This window comes from Stegodyphus dumicola, chromosome 9, assembly GCF_044657685.1.
Source record: "Stegodyphus dumicola isolate Sdum_Otavi_A_Nest chromosome 9, ASM4465768v1".
Classification (NCBI taxonomy): Eukaryota; Metazoa; Arthropoda; class Arachnida; order Araneae; family Eresidae; genus Stegodyphus; species Stegodyphus dumicola.
Window position 1 is genome coordinate 69567765 of NC_140776.1, and position 16289 is coordinate 69584053.

Genomic DNA, 16289 nt, shown 5'->3' on the forward strand with positions numbered 1-16289 from the left:
TATATATATATTGCATTCTATTTTGGGAACCTGTAAACATTCATAAATTAAAGATAAACATTATTTTGAAGCTTAAACCAAGAGCAATTTAAGTGAACCTGATCAACAGGCACACGTGAAATAAAAATGCCTGAAAACTTAAAAATAAAACTCCCTTCATTTTTAAGTTAGCATGTTGATGCAGGCATGATCCACCAGCGGGTCATACTTGTCTGTTCCACAGGGTGGCATGACCCACCGGTGGGTCATTCTTGATTGTTCTGCGGGCTGGTATGACTCACCGATGAGTCACACTTATATATCAAAAAATATGTAGTAGAAAATTTTATTTTATTTTAATTATTCAACACTATAATCAAACATGCAATATAAAATAAATAACTTGAAATGGAAATTATAAATTAAATATAATTATTAATTTTTTCTAAGCAATTTTTTAAAGCAGGCTAAATAAAGTGCCGGCTTGCTCTTACAATTATCACAGTATGTTGTTACTATCTTTGCTCTAATCGTGGCGTACTGAGTAACTTTTAGGCTTGTTAAGCGTTTATAACATTCTTTGTATTGCTTTGTCGCAGATCCTTTGCACGAATTAAAAAAAATTTTTTTTTCTTTTTTGTTATTATTACTTTACTAGGGGGATTCACAACATCTGTCAACAGATGATCTATAATTTTTTCTGTAAATTAAAAAATTTTGATATGCATAGTTCCCCATCTTTTGTGAACATACCACACATTCAAAAGAGAAGTTCTGCATATCAGCTGTATAACAGTTTTCCTGTACCACTTCACTGTTGTCTGTAAACAATTATAATATGAAGTTATTTGGTCAGATAGATCAACCTGCTCCACGAAATGAACCACTAATTCAAACGCTGCTGCACGAAAAGAACAATGAATACACGTACCACCGTCAACGTGTTAAAGAGCCAGGGTTTGGTGAAACTTGATGAGCCATATTCACATAGGAAAGCAGAACTGGAAACAAATGCTGTTGTATGATAGCCATCAAGATCATCATGGTGGACATGTTGCACAACTTCCCCACATTCACCTGATTTATCTAGCATTGATTTTTTTCTGTAAGGGATTCTCTAGGACACTGAATGAAATGTCCATTGCTATTGACATAAACCTCATGAAAAAACTGCTGCTGCTGATCCACAAGACACCAGGTATCTGAAAATATTTGGCATTCAATGCTCCATCAGTGTCAAACATGCATCACTGCAGATGATCAGTATTTTGAACACTTCTCGTGGAATTCTATTCTGCACCTACCAGCTGTTGCACTGTTAAGTTTTGCTTAATAAAGAGTCTTACATTGCTTTGTCTTTGTGCTTCTATATCCTGCAGGTAGCATGTCAGATCACAATTTCTTATGTAAATATATTTCACATTGACATTCTCTACTTTACTTCAAAGTTTGTATATGAGGTTTACAGTCCCTCTGAATATATCACAGTAAAAATAACTCATCTTGTGATTATACATAACTATAGGCTATTATGTATAATCACAGATCGTCTTGGTGAATTTGATAAATTTTGCAGAAATGTTTACTTTTATCAGCAATTTTATATAATTTCCTAAACATGCCAGAATTTCACCCATTTACTAGAAGTTATGTATAAATTCCAAATGAATTAGTTTCGCAATTGTATATAATATTTGATAAGTTTTATTAAGTACAATATACCATATTTATTATTACAAATGAAAAGTATGCATAACCAGTGACAAATATAATTTAATTGACATTTTACTAAATAATTATATTAAACTCACTAAAATGATTGTGGATTATTCATAATAATTGGAAATTATACATGATCAAATTAATCACTTTTTACTATAACAAATCTACATTAAAAATATACTAGCACATAACTGAAAAAACTGCAATTACATATAATCATAAAGTAAATAAAGATGAAAGAGTAAATAGCCATATAATTCTAATATTTTCTATACCTAAGCGTATAAATTCAAGAAGTGAATTAATTAGGCAGTTATTCTTCCTGAATGATATTTCATACTGAACCATCCATCAAGTAAATCATGCTTATAAACATTTTTATAATTAAGTTAAAATACTTTAGAACGGATAATATCATATACAGTTATTTACACTATTCAGAAGTATTAATAACAAAAATATTTTTAATATAAATGTGTTTTAATATGTTTTGATATAAAGCAAACTTGAATTTAGTTATTAAAAAGAATACTTTTAAGCCCCATATTTAAGAAGAATATATATATATATATATATATATATATAAAGAATTATAAAAAGATTATTTATACTATAAAAGGCATTGTTTTGCTAGAAATTCAGTTTCAATCTACAAAACATTTTAAAAACCAGGCAGACAACCAAGAAAGTTTATGTTCAAAATTTTTCATACAGTTAAAATAAAGTAAAAGGAGACAAAATACTTTAGGCTGACACAATGGAATCCCATTTAAATATAAATTGAAGTAAAGAAGCTTTTAGAGATAGTCAGTCTATTTTGTCAGCTGAAGCATGAATGGATGGTTTGATTAAGTTTTTCATCTTTTATAGGTTTCTGCAGGGTTGTTGCTGTACTACAAATTGCTGTACGTCCAGATTGAAGAGACAGTGTATTTTGCAACGTGTTTTGGTGGTGATATCAAGCACTTGTTTTTTTTTTTTTTTTTTATTGAAAATTTTAAATCCTTGTGCACCACATAGTATTACACAAGGCTTACAGAGGTAAGTAAAACAAACAAACAAACAAATACAACAACACAACACAAAATAAAATAAACTTACAAATTCACAGATGATACGTAAGAGATAAATTTACAAAAAAAAAAGAGAAATCCATTTTATGTTGGACAAAAACATGAAGAGGGGGAGGAAATGTAATATTCACAGAGTTTAACTTAGAAATGAGTTCCTTTCGTCCTTCCTTGAGCTTTGAACAATAGAACTACAAATGTTCAACATTTTGCACTCCCCCGAAAATACCAAACTGCATGAACACAAGTCTGTACTAGATAATCTAAATCTCTTCAGATATGAATTGAATTTACCATGTCCAGTTAGAAATTGAGTAAGTTCAAAATTGCAGAAAAAGTGTTTATTATTCAGTCTGTGAGGAATGGAAGGAAAATATAGTTTAGTCAAAGAGGCAGTAGTAGAATTCCTGTATAGTTCATTCCACTCGAGTATTATATCATCCCTACTTTTGTTCTTGTAAAATGACTTAGGAAGTATCATTGGAGTAATTACTTGAAGATGTGTAGCTTGTTTTGCCAACCAATCAGCACGTTCATTTCCTAGATTGCCAGTATGGCCACGTACATGAGAAAAGATAACATCAACACCTTTATTGTTAAGGTCTTTAAGAATAGCATGGGAAGTCACAATTAATTTATTATATGAGAAGATATTCCTAAGAGAAAATAAGGATGAAAGAGAATCAGTGCGAATAAGAAATTTAGCACTTAGCGAACAGTTGTTAGATATCCACTTAATTAACTCACTAATGCACAGTAATTCAGCTTGGAAAACACTGCATTCATTGGGAATTCTAAAGAGTTTGTATTCCAGTTCAGAACCATTATGGAAAACGACATAAGCTAATCCAACTCGATTATTAATTTTACCGCCATCTGTATAACACACAACAGGGAAATTATCATCAACAGAATTGTCATAAATGATAGTTTGAATTGGCAAACGATTGGCAGGATGAGGAAGATCTTCAAACAACACCTTGGCATCGAACATAAATTTGCCGATGGTATCTTTAAACTTTTTGTCATTCAAAACATGAAGGTCAATCAGAGGAAATCCTGAAATTGCGAAACAGGCTTCATAGCTAATTGTTCTGTAGCCACGCACAACTCTTAGTAAAATTCTTCTTTGAATTCTGCGAAGTATACGGGAATTAATCTTCTTTTCTAAAGCTGTTCCCCACACTCTAGAAGCATAGCAAATAAAGGGGACAATACCCTGCTTATAAATCATATCAATAACATTAAATTTTAAACCAAAAGTATTGCAAGAAACACGATTAAGTCCTCTAAGTATATTTTCACACTTATTGGATAAATACATAATATGATATTTCCAACAAAACTTATGATCAAGAATAACGCCTAAATATTTAATTTCATTCACCGTTTCGAGTAAGGTATTATCCAAGTACAGTTGTTGGTTTGTATAGCTGACATGCTTTCTTTTAATTATCATAATTTTAGATTTATTAGGATTTAATTCCAATTTCTGTTCTCTGGACAAATTGGAAATAATATTAAGGGTGTTTTGAACCGTATTAAAGAGAGTAATGGGACACTTCTCTTGAAAGCAAATTAGTAGATCATCAGCAAAAGCAATTGTTTTACAACTCAGACAATGTTAGAGTCTATTGAGTAGATCATTCATAATTAAATTCCACAATAAAGGTCCGGAAACCGAGCCTTGAGGGCAACCTCTTTCCAAAATGCGGGAGGAAGAAACGTGGCCAAGGAAGAGCAATGCAGATCTGTCATGCAGAAAATCTTTAATAAGGTGGTAAATATTACATGGAATACCAGCTTTCCTTAAAAAAAACAAGTATCCCAGGCCACAAGGCGTGGTCGAAAGCACCTTTGATATCAAGAAACACTAAAACTGTGTGTAAATTTCTCTTCTTACCTTCGTCCACTATGTCTTTTAAGTACAAAAGAGCATCTTCACAACTCTTATGAGGGGTAAAACCAAACTGTGCTTTAATTAGCAGTTTTTTATTATGCAAGAACCAGGTAATTCTATTAACAAACAGCTTTTCTAGGCATTTTCCTAAACTGGGAAGAAGACTAATGCATCTCAAGTTATCTAAATGCGGGATACGAGGACCACTATTCTTAGGGATTAAAACGACATTCGATGTTTTCCAACAACGAGGAAATGAACCAAGCCTCAGACAAGTATTGAAGATTTTGGAGAATAAATTTGGAAACATTCTATAAACTTGCTTCAAAATTTCGTTTGAAATAGAATCAAGACCAGGAGCTTTATTGCATTTAAGTTTTTTTATAACACTATTAATTTCAGACATAGTAAATGGAGGATCTGGATTAGCAACATAATTTAACGAAACTTCAGCCCTAATCATTCTATGAAACGAATTATCCGTGCTAAAATGGTCCGTGGGAAAGCTTCTGTTAAGAACCTCATTAGCAGTTTCTTCAAGCGACTTTGTACAATTACCAGATGGGAGATAAATTCCACTGACTTCAATTCTTTTCATAAAATTTTTCTTTATACCATTCATATATATTTTTTTCCAAACATTCCTTTCATTTATACCCATTAGGAATTCTCTCCAAGACTTAAACTTTGCATCCTGGAGCTTTAAACTGTAACTATGCTTTAAGTGAAGATATTTTTGTTTATATAACTCTCTAAGAGTAGGGTTACGATTTCGTTGAAATCTACGTCTAGCAGCATTAACCTGTTTTCTCATACAATCGATTTCAGTAGTCCACCAAGGTACCTTATGAACCCGTGACTTTTTTAGAGGCATGGAAGCCTTAGATGCGTTATAGAGAATCGACACAAAATTTTCTAGTTGAGAGTTTAATGCATGCTTATCCGTACAGCACTCAATAAACTGCGAAAACTCATCAATCGACTGCTTACATGTATTGTAAAAATATTCCAGTTAGCTTTCTTTATACTGAAGACAATTTTGCTGTTTTTTTTGTCATAGAGAGTGTTATTAGAAGCTACAGAAAGTTCAAACTCAATCGCACAGTGATCAGAAAGGGATTCATAATCTGGTTGACACCAACACAAAATATCTGCAAGAAGATCAGATCCCACAACCGTAATGTCAATATAGCTTGAACCTTGAGTACTATAGGACCACAGTCTTCGTTTAGAACGAACAAGTTATTCATACTTAAAAATTCACAAAGTTTAACCCCTCGAGAATCTGAAACTGGACTATGCCAAATTTCAGATTTGCTGTTGGCATCCATAGCCCAAATCAATCTATTACAATTTTTTGAAGCTAATGCTACATTAATTTTATGCAGATCCAAGTCGATATTTCTATTAGGTTCAAAATAATAGGAAAAAAAGATAAAATCTTGAGTTTTGAGAGTAACACGAATAAACACCATATTATAATCAAGATTATTAATATCAAGCAGAGCAGACAGCTTTTGATTTCGTACAATAATAGCAGCTTTAATGGTATCACTATTAGCATCAAAGTAAACCCGGTAAGAGAGCATTTATAAGAGTGAGGCTCCTGAACAAGAGCGATATCAATGTTAGAATTTTCCATATTTAAAACAAGCTGCTGAGTAGCCATTTTCGAACGATGAAGATTAAGTTGAATAATTTTAAGAACAGAAATGGGAAAGTTAGCCATAATTAATTTGAGAAATTATTCTATTCTTCATAAAAATGTGAGAAGGACAATTTTCCGAGAAAGGCTTATGCTTGACATCAACTTTCTTGCCAACATCCTTGATTTTGCTATTATAACGAATGCAATTTACACAAGCTTGGGTTTCTTGAGTTTGGCAGTGCTCACTTTTATGTTCTTTTGCACATTTGAAGCAAGCAACAGAATTTCTGCAGTTAGCTCCTTTGTGATTATAGCCAAGGCATTTAAAGCATCTATTTATTATGATAAACTCCTCTACTTTACAAGCTGACCACTCAAAATGCAAATACCCCAAAGGTAGGCATTTTCTGTATAGCTCGGGTTTCATTTCGACAACGATATGCTTTGAGTTTTGGAATTTTTTAAGGGTAAAACAGAATTTCATGTCATTAATACATTCATTACCATAAAAAAATGTCAGGATTTTGATCAAAGAGAACAGTTAATACATCTTTATCATCAATTTCATTTGGCACATTTTTAATAAGTAGAGCAGGATTTTTCTGTCTTGGAAGAGAAGAAATTAGTTCAGGTTTGTTGTTGATTTCATCTTTTAGTTTATCACGATCAGTTGAGGAAGAGCATTGCACTAAAATTCTGTTATTCGAAATCGTCCTAATATTTTTTATACCTAATTTCTATTCTATCGGATTAATTTTTTCCTTCAAAAGTTTTTTAACATCAAGGGATGTAAAGTTTTCCAATCCAGCAACTGCCGAAACAAGCAAATTACAATCATTTGACTGTTTGTTTACATTTTCTCCCCTAGATGGCGATACCACCTCAGCATAAGAAGGTCTCATAACAGAGGTTTTCAAATTTGCCACACAAGCTTTGCGATAATTAGCAGATTGTAATCTTTCAAAATTTTTAATTATAAGAGATTTTAACTCACCCAAAGCCGTCCTAGCATGTTCACGCAGCCCACCGTTCATATTACATTTAGATGCAAGTGCTGAGTTGATAGTATTATCAGGACTGGTGTTCCTCTTTACTTGCTTTGGAAACATTAACTGTCCTGACCCGGAACAGGGAGCTTACTAAAGCTATGTTCAACAAATTGTGAAGTAGACAATACACACAGGAAGGGTATACGAAACCCTTTATTTTTCTATCTTTACAGAGGTTTCCGGACTTCGGAATACAGAGACCAACCACTTGTGGTCTGAACGGAAGAATATAAAAATATTAACTAAAACTCTAACTAAACTAACTATAATAATAAATTAATAAACAAGTGCCTAACTCCACGATTGGCCGTTAATTAACAAAAAGCCGTATGTAGTACAGAGAGCTGCTAAAACTACGATATGTTTAAAATTATCAAGAGGATTAAACCTCTGGCCTTGAAGGCAACCAGCAAACGAGTAAAACTACTATGGCAAACGGCTTGCTTCTAATAACTCCTTCCTCTCTCTTGCTTGGCAAAAAGCCACAACTTAAGTACTTGGCGTTAGCAAGACAAATTTGCATAAATAAGTAAAAGCTTTTAATTCTGGCCGGAAGTAGAAAATAAGAAGTGATAGTAAAGATTCAAAATAAAATAAACGTTAGTAAAACTTAGGATCCTTACAGTATCATAATGTTTTTCAAGAGGCGTGTAAAACGCGTCAAGCTCTTTATCCACCATCTTGAATGGACCACTAAGAAGCACTTGTTTACTGTTTTTGTGCTAGGGTTTGGTGATGATTTTGGCCTTGTCCCATTCAGTAATGGAATGTAGATATATTTGACCAAAGATGTGTTATTTTTGTTGATAAGCTGGTTAATGAAGAGTCTGTAGATATTTTTAAAACCAAATCTTTCAAACAAGCAGCAGATACTCGGAGTGATCATCTAGCAGAGAAAAGTTCTGATAAATTTACACTTACCTAATGCTTGCATCAGTAACAGAGACAGTAACTTTTAGAGAAATAACTGTAAAAGCTTGTCCTGGTTTTCTATGTAAGTTCTTTTTCCCTTTATAAAAATTAGGAGGATCTATCATTTTCAGCAATTTGTCATATTCATTTTCATAAAATGATAATATAAAAACAAATTTAAAAAAAAAATTTCTACTAAAGCCCTTTGTTTTGGGAAACATTGCTCCACTTTCATAAAGGACTACACATCAAGTGCACATTCCACAATTGAATCCATGCATGAATTCCAAAAGTAATCAGTACTGATGTTACAGCTTAAAATGTACCAACGGTTGCTGTTCAACCAGAGTCTAATTTTACAAAAATGAACATAAATACATACTACGAATTGCTGAAAACAAAAGATGTATTCTCAATTTTATAGGAAAAGTTACTAACAGGGTTGCCACTCAAACAGGAGAATGAAATTCCCTGACTTTTCCAGGTGTGTTTCAAGAAAATTCCAGTCTATCCGCATAATGTACGTTGGCTGTGCTAAGAGGTAAATTAATTATGGTATTACTTGTATTGTGTAGCAAATTCACTTAATTATTCAATAAATCCCAGAGGACATTTTTTTCTTAATTATTCTTGGTATACTTTGATAATTTTGTTTAGTTTTCCACTTAAGAAACTTAATAAAATTTAAGATATATACATTGGATAACAAATGTATGTTTTATTTAATTAATACTCATGATCATCACCAGTTCAACACGAGGCTAATCCGGTCCTTATAAATCACAACGCAATGCTAAATAGTTAGGTTAGATTTTAGGTAAATTTAATTTGCGTGAGGTATGTTCTTAAAAGGTACCTTAACACTTGAAAACACAAATATAATTATAATAGTTTTTGTTTTCTCCACTGAAGATTGAGATTAGAATCTTCCCAATCTGGAATAAAATAAGGCTTTTTTTGCAGACATTCTGCAGCTAAACGAAGGAAAGAAATCTATTTTAATAAATTGAGGTATATTATATTAATTTGGCAGCATACATAAGGAAAAAATATGTGCATTAAATTTCGTGATGGTATGTCATCATACTGCTATAATTAATTTCAGGATTATGCCAGAGAAAATTTCCTGAAATTTGGAAATATTATTTTCTAATAATAAATAAATTTAGAGGGAAGAAGCAACATTAAATTATATGAATAACATAAAAATAATTACTTAAAAATTGAATTATAATAATCAACGATATTTTAGCGAATATAGTTATATTACATGGCTAGCCTAGATGACTGATTACTATTTTTTTATTTTACTGCAAAATGGCAAGGTATTTATTAAAAAGAAAAAAAAAAGGTTTAAAAAGATTTTGCGGTAAAATTCTAGTATACGGTAAGGCTTTGGCACGATTTTGAAAATTGTCGCCAAGACCAAACTGACCCGTTTACTGCGCATCATGATGTCGCCAAATCTTATTATTATTCTAACCAAAGAACATCTATGTAAAGAAGAAAAGTTTCTATACAAGTAAAATGCTATTACGCCGCTAGAATGCGGAGGGAAAATTTGCCAAGGGATTTGGCGACGGAACCTGGCGGCCAGAATTTCCCTCTCCGCGATGTGTACAGGAAATTGAGAAACACGTGTTAAGAAGAAACGCTCTTTGACAAAAAGAAAACTACCAAAATCCGTTTTTAAATTATTGTGAAAAATCCAAGAAGAAACGTTTTATCAAAGGGCGTTTCTTCTTGGATTTTTCGCAATAATTTTAAAAACGGATTTTTGTAGTTTTTTGTTTTCCTGAAAATAACTAATCCATGAATTAATTTACTTGCACCAAAAAATATTTTCTTTTCCTTTAGAGTTTAACCACTTGCGCTAAGACTAAACTTCACGGTTGCGGTGCCATGCGCTACAATATAACAAGCGGTAAAGTGTCTCATTTACGCCGCTCCGCATCTGCGAGTGCAATCCAGAGCTGTAACCCGAGAAATAACAATCTCGTTGTTAGGCGACGTGTGCACCACGTTATTTTCATTTTTGCGATAAATGCTTATCGACGTGGTGTTCACGTCGCTCGAGGTTTGAGACAAAAGCATCTCGACGTGCATGGCACGTCTTTTTAGCGCAAGTGGTTAAAGAAATTTTAAACGATATTCATTTTATGAACTCTTGATAACGTGACCTTCGAACTTCGACACCGGTTTCCAGCTTTGGCGGCAGATATATCACGCATGCACAGCTCTTTCCCTCTATGATGGAACGGAGCCACGTCTGTTGCAGAGAGGTTTTCCTTCTTTACAATACATATTCTTTGATTCTAACCTCCATGGTACCGTATATTAGGATTAAACCCATTTTGTTTTATACGAGAACAGGTACTTTCTCTTTAATTCATGCACTGCACATGCGATTCTCGAGAATACTGGAAACCAAAACTTGCGGGAAAGTTGCTTTGCCTTTCTAAAAGACAATCAAATTGGAGCTGCGAAAATTGGCTCTATGCCAGCTACCCGAATGACACTCATGTGATACCTAATTCGCCAAAAAAGTTATCTCTTCCGACGTCGGCGCAAAAATCGCTTTTTTTGGCGGAATCGTTGTATGAACTTCCCTGACTTTTCCAGATTTTGACAAAAATACTTAAATTCCCTGAATAACTTGGTCAATTTTCGAATTCCCTGACTTTTCCCGGTTCTCCAGGTAGCGTGGCAACCCTGTACTAAGAAAATCATTATACAAACTGCTACAAATATTTCTCTAAAAGTAAAGTTGTTACTGATGCAAGCATCAGATAAGTGGAAATTTATTAGAACTTTTCTCTACTATCTGATCATCCCAGGTATCTGCTGCTTGTTTAAAAGATTTGGTTAGAAACTTGCTACTACCCCCGCTACATCCATCTGGAAACTATTCAGATAAATCAGATGCCACCACAACAATTACTTCAGGTGCATGTACTATTCTGATTCACAACAAAAATACATGTACAGGGCACACAGGGTTAACATCTAGAACACTATCAGTAAGAATCACCAAACACACACAAAAGTAAACTCTTTGTTGAGCAGTTTAACAAAAATAGCACATCTTTGTTCAAATACATCTACATTCCTTTACTGAGCGGGACAAGGGCAATATCATCACCAAACCCTAGCATAAAAATAGACCCAAAATTAGAGAAGTTCTTGAAATCACCACCAAACCATATTGGAACAAAGACCTTCCCTTCAACCTTCCATAATACTGGAGCTTGATTCTGAACACAGCAACCCTACAGAAACCAATTAAGGACAAAAAATTTGATCAAATCATTCATTTCACCTCCAGCTGATATGTCACCCACTAAACTCTTCTTCTTTTGGTTATATTTAAACATGGTTCCACCTAGAGCAGGGATTCTCAACCGGTGGTACGCAAAAAAGCAAAGTGTTTTTAACTATTAAATTCAAAAATTAAAACCCCAACATCCTGATTGAGTTTTTCTCTAACACTTGCAAACTTATGCGATCTGAGCTTTGTTCAAGAATGGTGGTGGTAGTAGTACTTTGTAGTAGTAGTACTAAAGGTTTTCAATTTTTGTTTAGAATGGTATGCGTTAGTCAAAAGGCTGAGAACCGCTAACCTAGAGTGTTTTTTCCTTTTTTTTAAGAACTTTTATTTTTGGAATGTTTTAATGGTGGTAATAAAATTAAAAGTTTTTTCATGAAAGAAAACATTTTTACAAAAATATAGAACTTACACAATAATTTTTTCCTTAGTATACGGCTCCCATTTCTTCATCTAAAAAAAAACATGAAAAATATGACTTTAAATACATACATATTTCCTTTAAAAATACATAAAGATGCACTTATAAAAATGCTTGTAAACAACTGACAGTAACGTTTATTTGACTAAATTTGTAATTTAATATCTCTACAGTTTTAATTCACTTTTAATAACAATATTAATTAGTAATCTCTGATTTCTGCATCCTAGATTGAAACATACATAGAATTGCCATGCTTCTGGCATATTTTCAAATATACAAGGCAGCAGTTAACGAACACCTGTTTAAGTACATGTGAATTATATGCTAAGGCTATTCATGAACATTATCTTCTGGTTGTAAAAACATAATTATCAACCACAGAGATCTTTGTTTTTTTCTCATTTTTTTAAAACCTCCTTTTTTAATAAAATGCTTTTATTTTCTATTACTTATGAATTGAACAATATCTACAAGCTGCAAAATTAACCAAACATTTGCTTTTTGGCAATTAACAAAATTACCAATGAGTTGATGAATTTTTGTGGAAGGTGCAGATAATCAGAAGGTACCTAATAATTTTATTTTCTTACTCAGAATACACTTTTAAAGCAATTAAAACCAGTTACCTTATCAAGAGCAATAAATGTTGTATATCCCAAATTATTGGCTTTGATAAACTCAACACATTGTTGAGCAGTAGTGATTGTATCAGTGACTATATGATCTAAACTACCACAAGCAGTAGAAATGGCAACATCATATTTCTCATCTATTGCTCCTAGGTCACCCTAAAAAATTGTAAAAATAATTAATATACAAATTATTCATAAATAGAAATGAAACATATAGTTAAAAGAAGAAAAGCTTATTTAACCACTTGCGCTACAACTAAACTTCACGGTTGTGGTGCCGTGCGCTACAATATAACAAGCGTTAAAGCGTCTCATTTATGCCGCTCCGCGTCTGCGAGTGCAATTCAGAGCTGTAACTCGAGAAATAAACAATCTCATTGTTAGGTGACATGTGCACCACATTATTTTAATTTTTGCGCGAGGTTTGAGACAAACGTGCGTAGCACGTCTTTTTAGCGCAAGTGGTTAAAATAAAAAATGGAAAAGGGGAGTTAAAAAAAGAAGCAAGGCTTATTCAACAAACAAAAAAAAAAAAAAAAAAAAAAAAAAAAAGAATGCCTTGTACGGCCTATTAATTTAATACACATTTTTTACTACACTTCATTTAAACTTATTTCCTCAAATTTCATTAAAGATATATTTTTCACTCAATCAATTCAATTCTCATTCTGCAGCAAGGCAAAAATACAGAGAAACTCAAAATATATTCATAAAAAATTGTAAAATTGCCCTTCAAATTTTGTAAACATATTGATTGCAGATGATAATACAATATGGTAAAACAAATTTTATAAAATTCCATTAATTTTTAAAAAAAAAATTTAAGGTTGACAAGATTTTTGCACATATTTTCATTTGTAAGACAAACTACAAAAGTCAATACTTTAACGTTTGCACTGATATAAAATATTCTTTTAATTGAAATTTGTATGACATTTTTAACATTACTTCTGATTTCTGAGTGAAAAGTCAGAAAACGTTTTCGATTATTTGAGGCATTTATTGAAAGTAAAAAAAAAAAAAAAAAAAAAAAAAAAAAAAAAAAAAAAAATTCATAGTTATTCATTCACTTCATTGGAAGTAAAAAAATTTTTATTCATTTTTGAAAAATGATTTTTCAATTGAAAATTTTCACTGAAAATGAGTTATTAAGATTAAGAACATAAAAATTTAAAAAGTTTTAGAGCATAAGCTTTTCTTCAAAACTTATTATATTCTTAATAAGCCAGAGGCAAAAAATAATTTATGACATATTTTAATGGGAACAAGAGATTAATTAAACTTCTTTACAATATTCATGTGCAATTTATATCAAGGATTATAAAAGTGCAGACACTTAAATAACGAAATCAGTCGATTTCCAATGTCAAAAATATATATAGGGCGTGAATTTTTTTTATTATTCATGATATAAATTTGTAAATGAATTTTGTAAAGAATATTATTTAATCTCTTATTCCTATTAATCTATATAATAAATTACGGTACTCTGTATATATGCATGTATATACGGATATATGTGGTCATGTATGCGCATATATATACATACGAACATATACATGTAAATACACAGACACATGCACATGACGTGCATACATACATTCCTGAATCCCTTCCGATAGCAGAACAATAGCTAAATTACTTTTCTTTTTTTAATTTATTAATCATTTGAGTTATAAATAAAAGTTTATTCTATAAAAATCTCCTTTTTATATTTTTTATTTCTTAAACAACCTCTAAAACAGAAATTCTTATTTCCTCTTCCATTAACTTTCTAAATGGTAACAAATTTCTTATTACTTTAGAACAAGTGTAAAGTCGCCGTTATCGTAAAACATCAAGAAGAGTTCTTGATCATAAAAATTCCCATGCTATTGAGGGTCATTCATTAACAATTGTCATCAGGGTTGGAGGGACGCTTGTCCCCTTAGGCACTTTGGGGTGAAAGTGTGAAAAAAATCTGGGCTATCCGTTTTTGACGTTTCTTTTAAGTCTAACAAAAACAAGGGTCAGTTTGTTTTCAAGGAGATATTTAAAATGACAATATTATGGGAGAAACCGTTAAGGAGCTTGCATAAAAGAACGAGAAAATCCGGGTCAAACAGTTAAAGGGATAAGATCTTCCATACGACAGTAAATGGTAATTGAAAATCAGAATTATTCAACTATTAAAGATGCTGCCAGTAAAATTAAATTACCGAATATGTCTTTGATTTTTTGCTGACATTTTCAACCCAAAATGAAGATTGGAACAATTTTAAAATTCAATTTAACGGTATAATTTCTAACAATGCTAATTTATTGGAGGTTGATAAGCTTCATACTTGAAATTATCCGTATGAGATGAAGCAAAACAGACTGAAACATAAGAAGAATCCTTTCAATCATTATCTAAAGCATTAGAAATTTGCTATGAAAATAAATGTTTAATTGTTGACAGACATAGTAACTCCATAATAAACATGGAAGAAATAAATCATGAATATATGGTCGAGCTTTTGATAATGGTTCTCAAAATACTAGAGCTCCTAAGAATTAGAACACTGAAAGGCACACATTTTTGGATCTCATAATTGATAAATTTAATTCATTCTAAATTTGATACAGAAATTCGTAAATTATTCTAAACAATATTGAGCACCCTAAGTGGACCGACTTTTCTTGAAAAAAGATGTCAGGTGTTCAAAAACACAAGTAAAATTAGCAATACAAATTCCAAGCCTTTCACTCCGCATACCAAAGCAAATGGATTTCTAGTTAATTAAAAATGAACTTTATACAAAAATTTTATAAAATTGTAAATTGATGCATAAAATTTATATGTGTGATGAATAAAAATTTAGCAGTGAATAAACATTTTGAGACTCTAAAAAAATTGATCTTTGCATTAATTGTTTTAAAAATAAGACACTAGAAGGGAGAGAAGCTAACACAAATAAGAAAAAGATACATTAAAAATACAAACATTATACTTACCAATCTGCCATAAACACCTGTTAATTTTCCCTTTGCTTTTTGCTCCATAAAAGCTTTCACAAGAGCATTATGATTCTGAGAGGCATTTAAAGAATTTTTTGCTTCGTCCAGCCTCATTCGTTTACTTTTCAACTGGAATTACAAATGCAAAACGCAAAATCAAAATGAAAATTATTATTTTATATGTAAACAAACATACACACATACATTATACACAAGTATCCACACATATGCTCCGTTTGTTCCATAAACTTTAGCACAACTTGAATTTTATGTAAGTTGAATACGTTAATTGCTTAAATATAACCTTGTAAGGAATTGCTATTTTATAAATTAACCATGCAAATTATTACTTGAGTTTGTTTCCCAAGCCATGTTTCTTGAGTGCAAAAAACATGGCTTGGAAAAACAAGAATTATTTACAGAGTCCTTATTTCTAATTGGTAAGTTTCAAATTCAAAGTTACAGTTTTAGTGCAATTACCTGACTGCGAATTTACACAAGTTGCATATTATCTAAGTCGGAGGATTACTTTATATAAATATAGTATGAATTATGCAAGCTTTTGTAAAATTCTACTTAATTCCTTTGATTTGTTAGTTACACATGGTGTTTCTAAATGAATATCATTTAACTCTTTGTAGCATTTATA

General features: G+C 31.7%; 1 protein-coding gene across 1 annotated transcript in view; it reads right to left on the bottom strand.

The window, feature by feature from the left end:
* The window catches only part of LOC118186856 (structural maintenance of chromosomes protein 4-like), a 139421-nt gene that overhangs the window by 53967 nt on the left and 69165 nt on the right, over positions 1–16289 (bottom strand). The window contains exons 14-16 of the mRNA XM_085823565.1: positions 15638–15769; positions 12656–12817; positions 12018–12058 (exon numbers count right to left, since the gene is read on the bottom strand). Of these exons, the coding sequence (XP_085679691.1) occupies positions 12018–12058; positions 12656–12817; positions 15638–15769 (335 nt within the window). The remainder of the gene's footprint in view (positions 1–12017; positions 12059–12655; positions 12818–15637; positions 15770–16289) is intronic.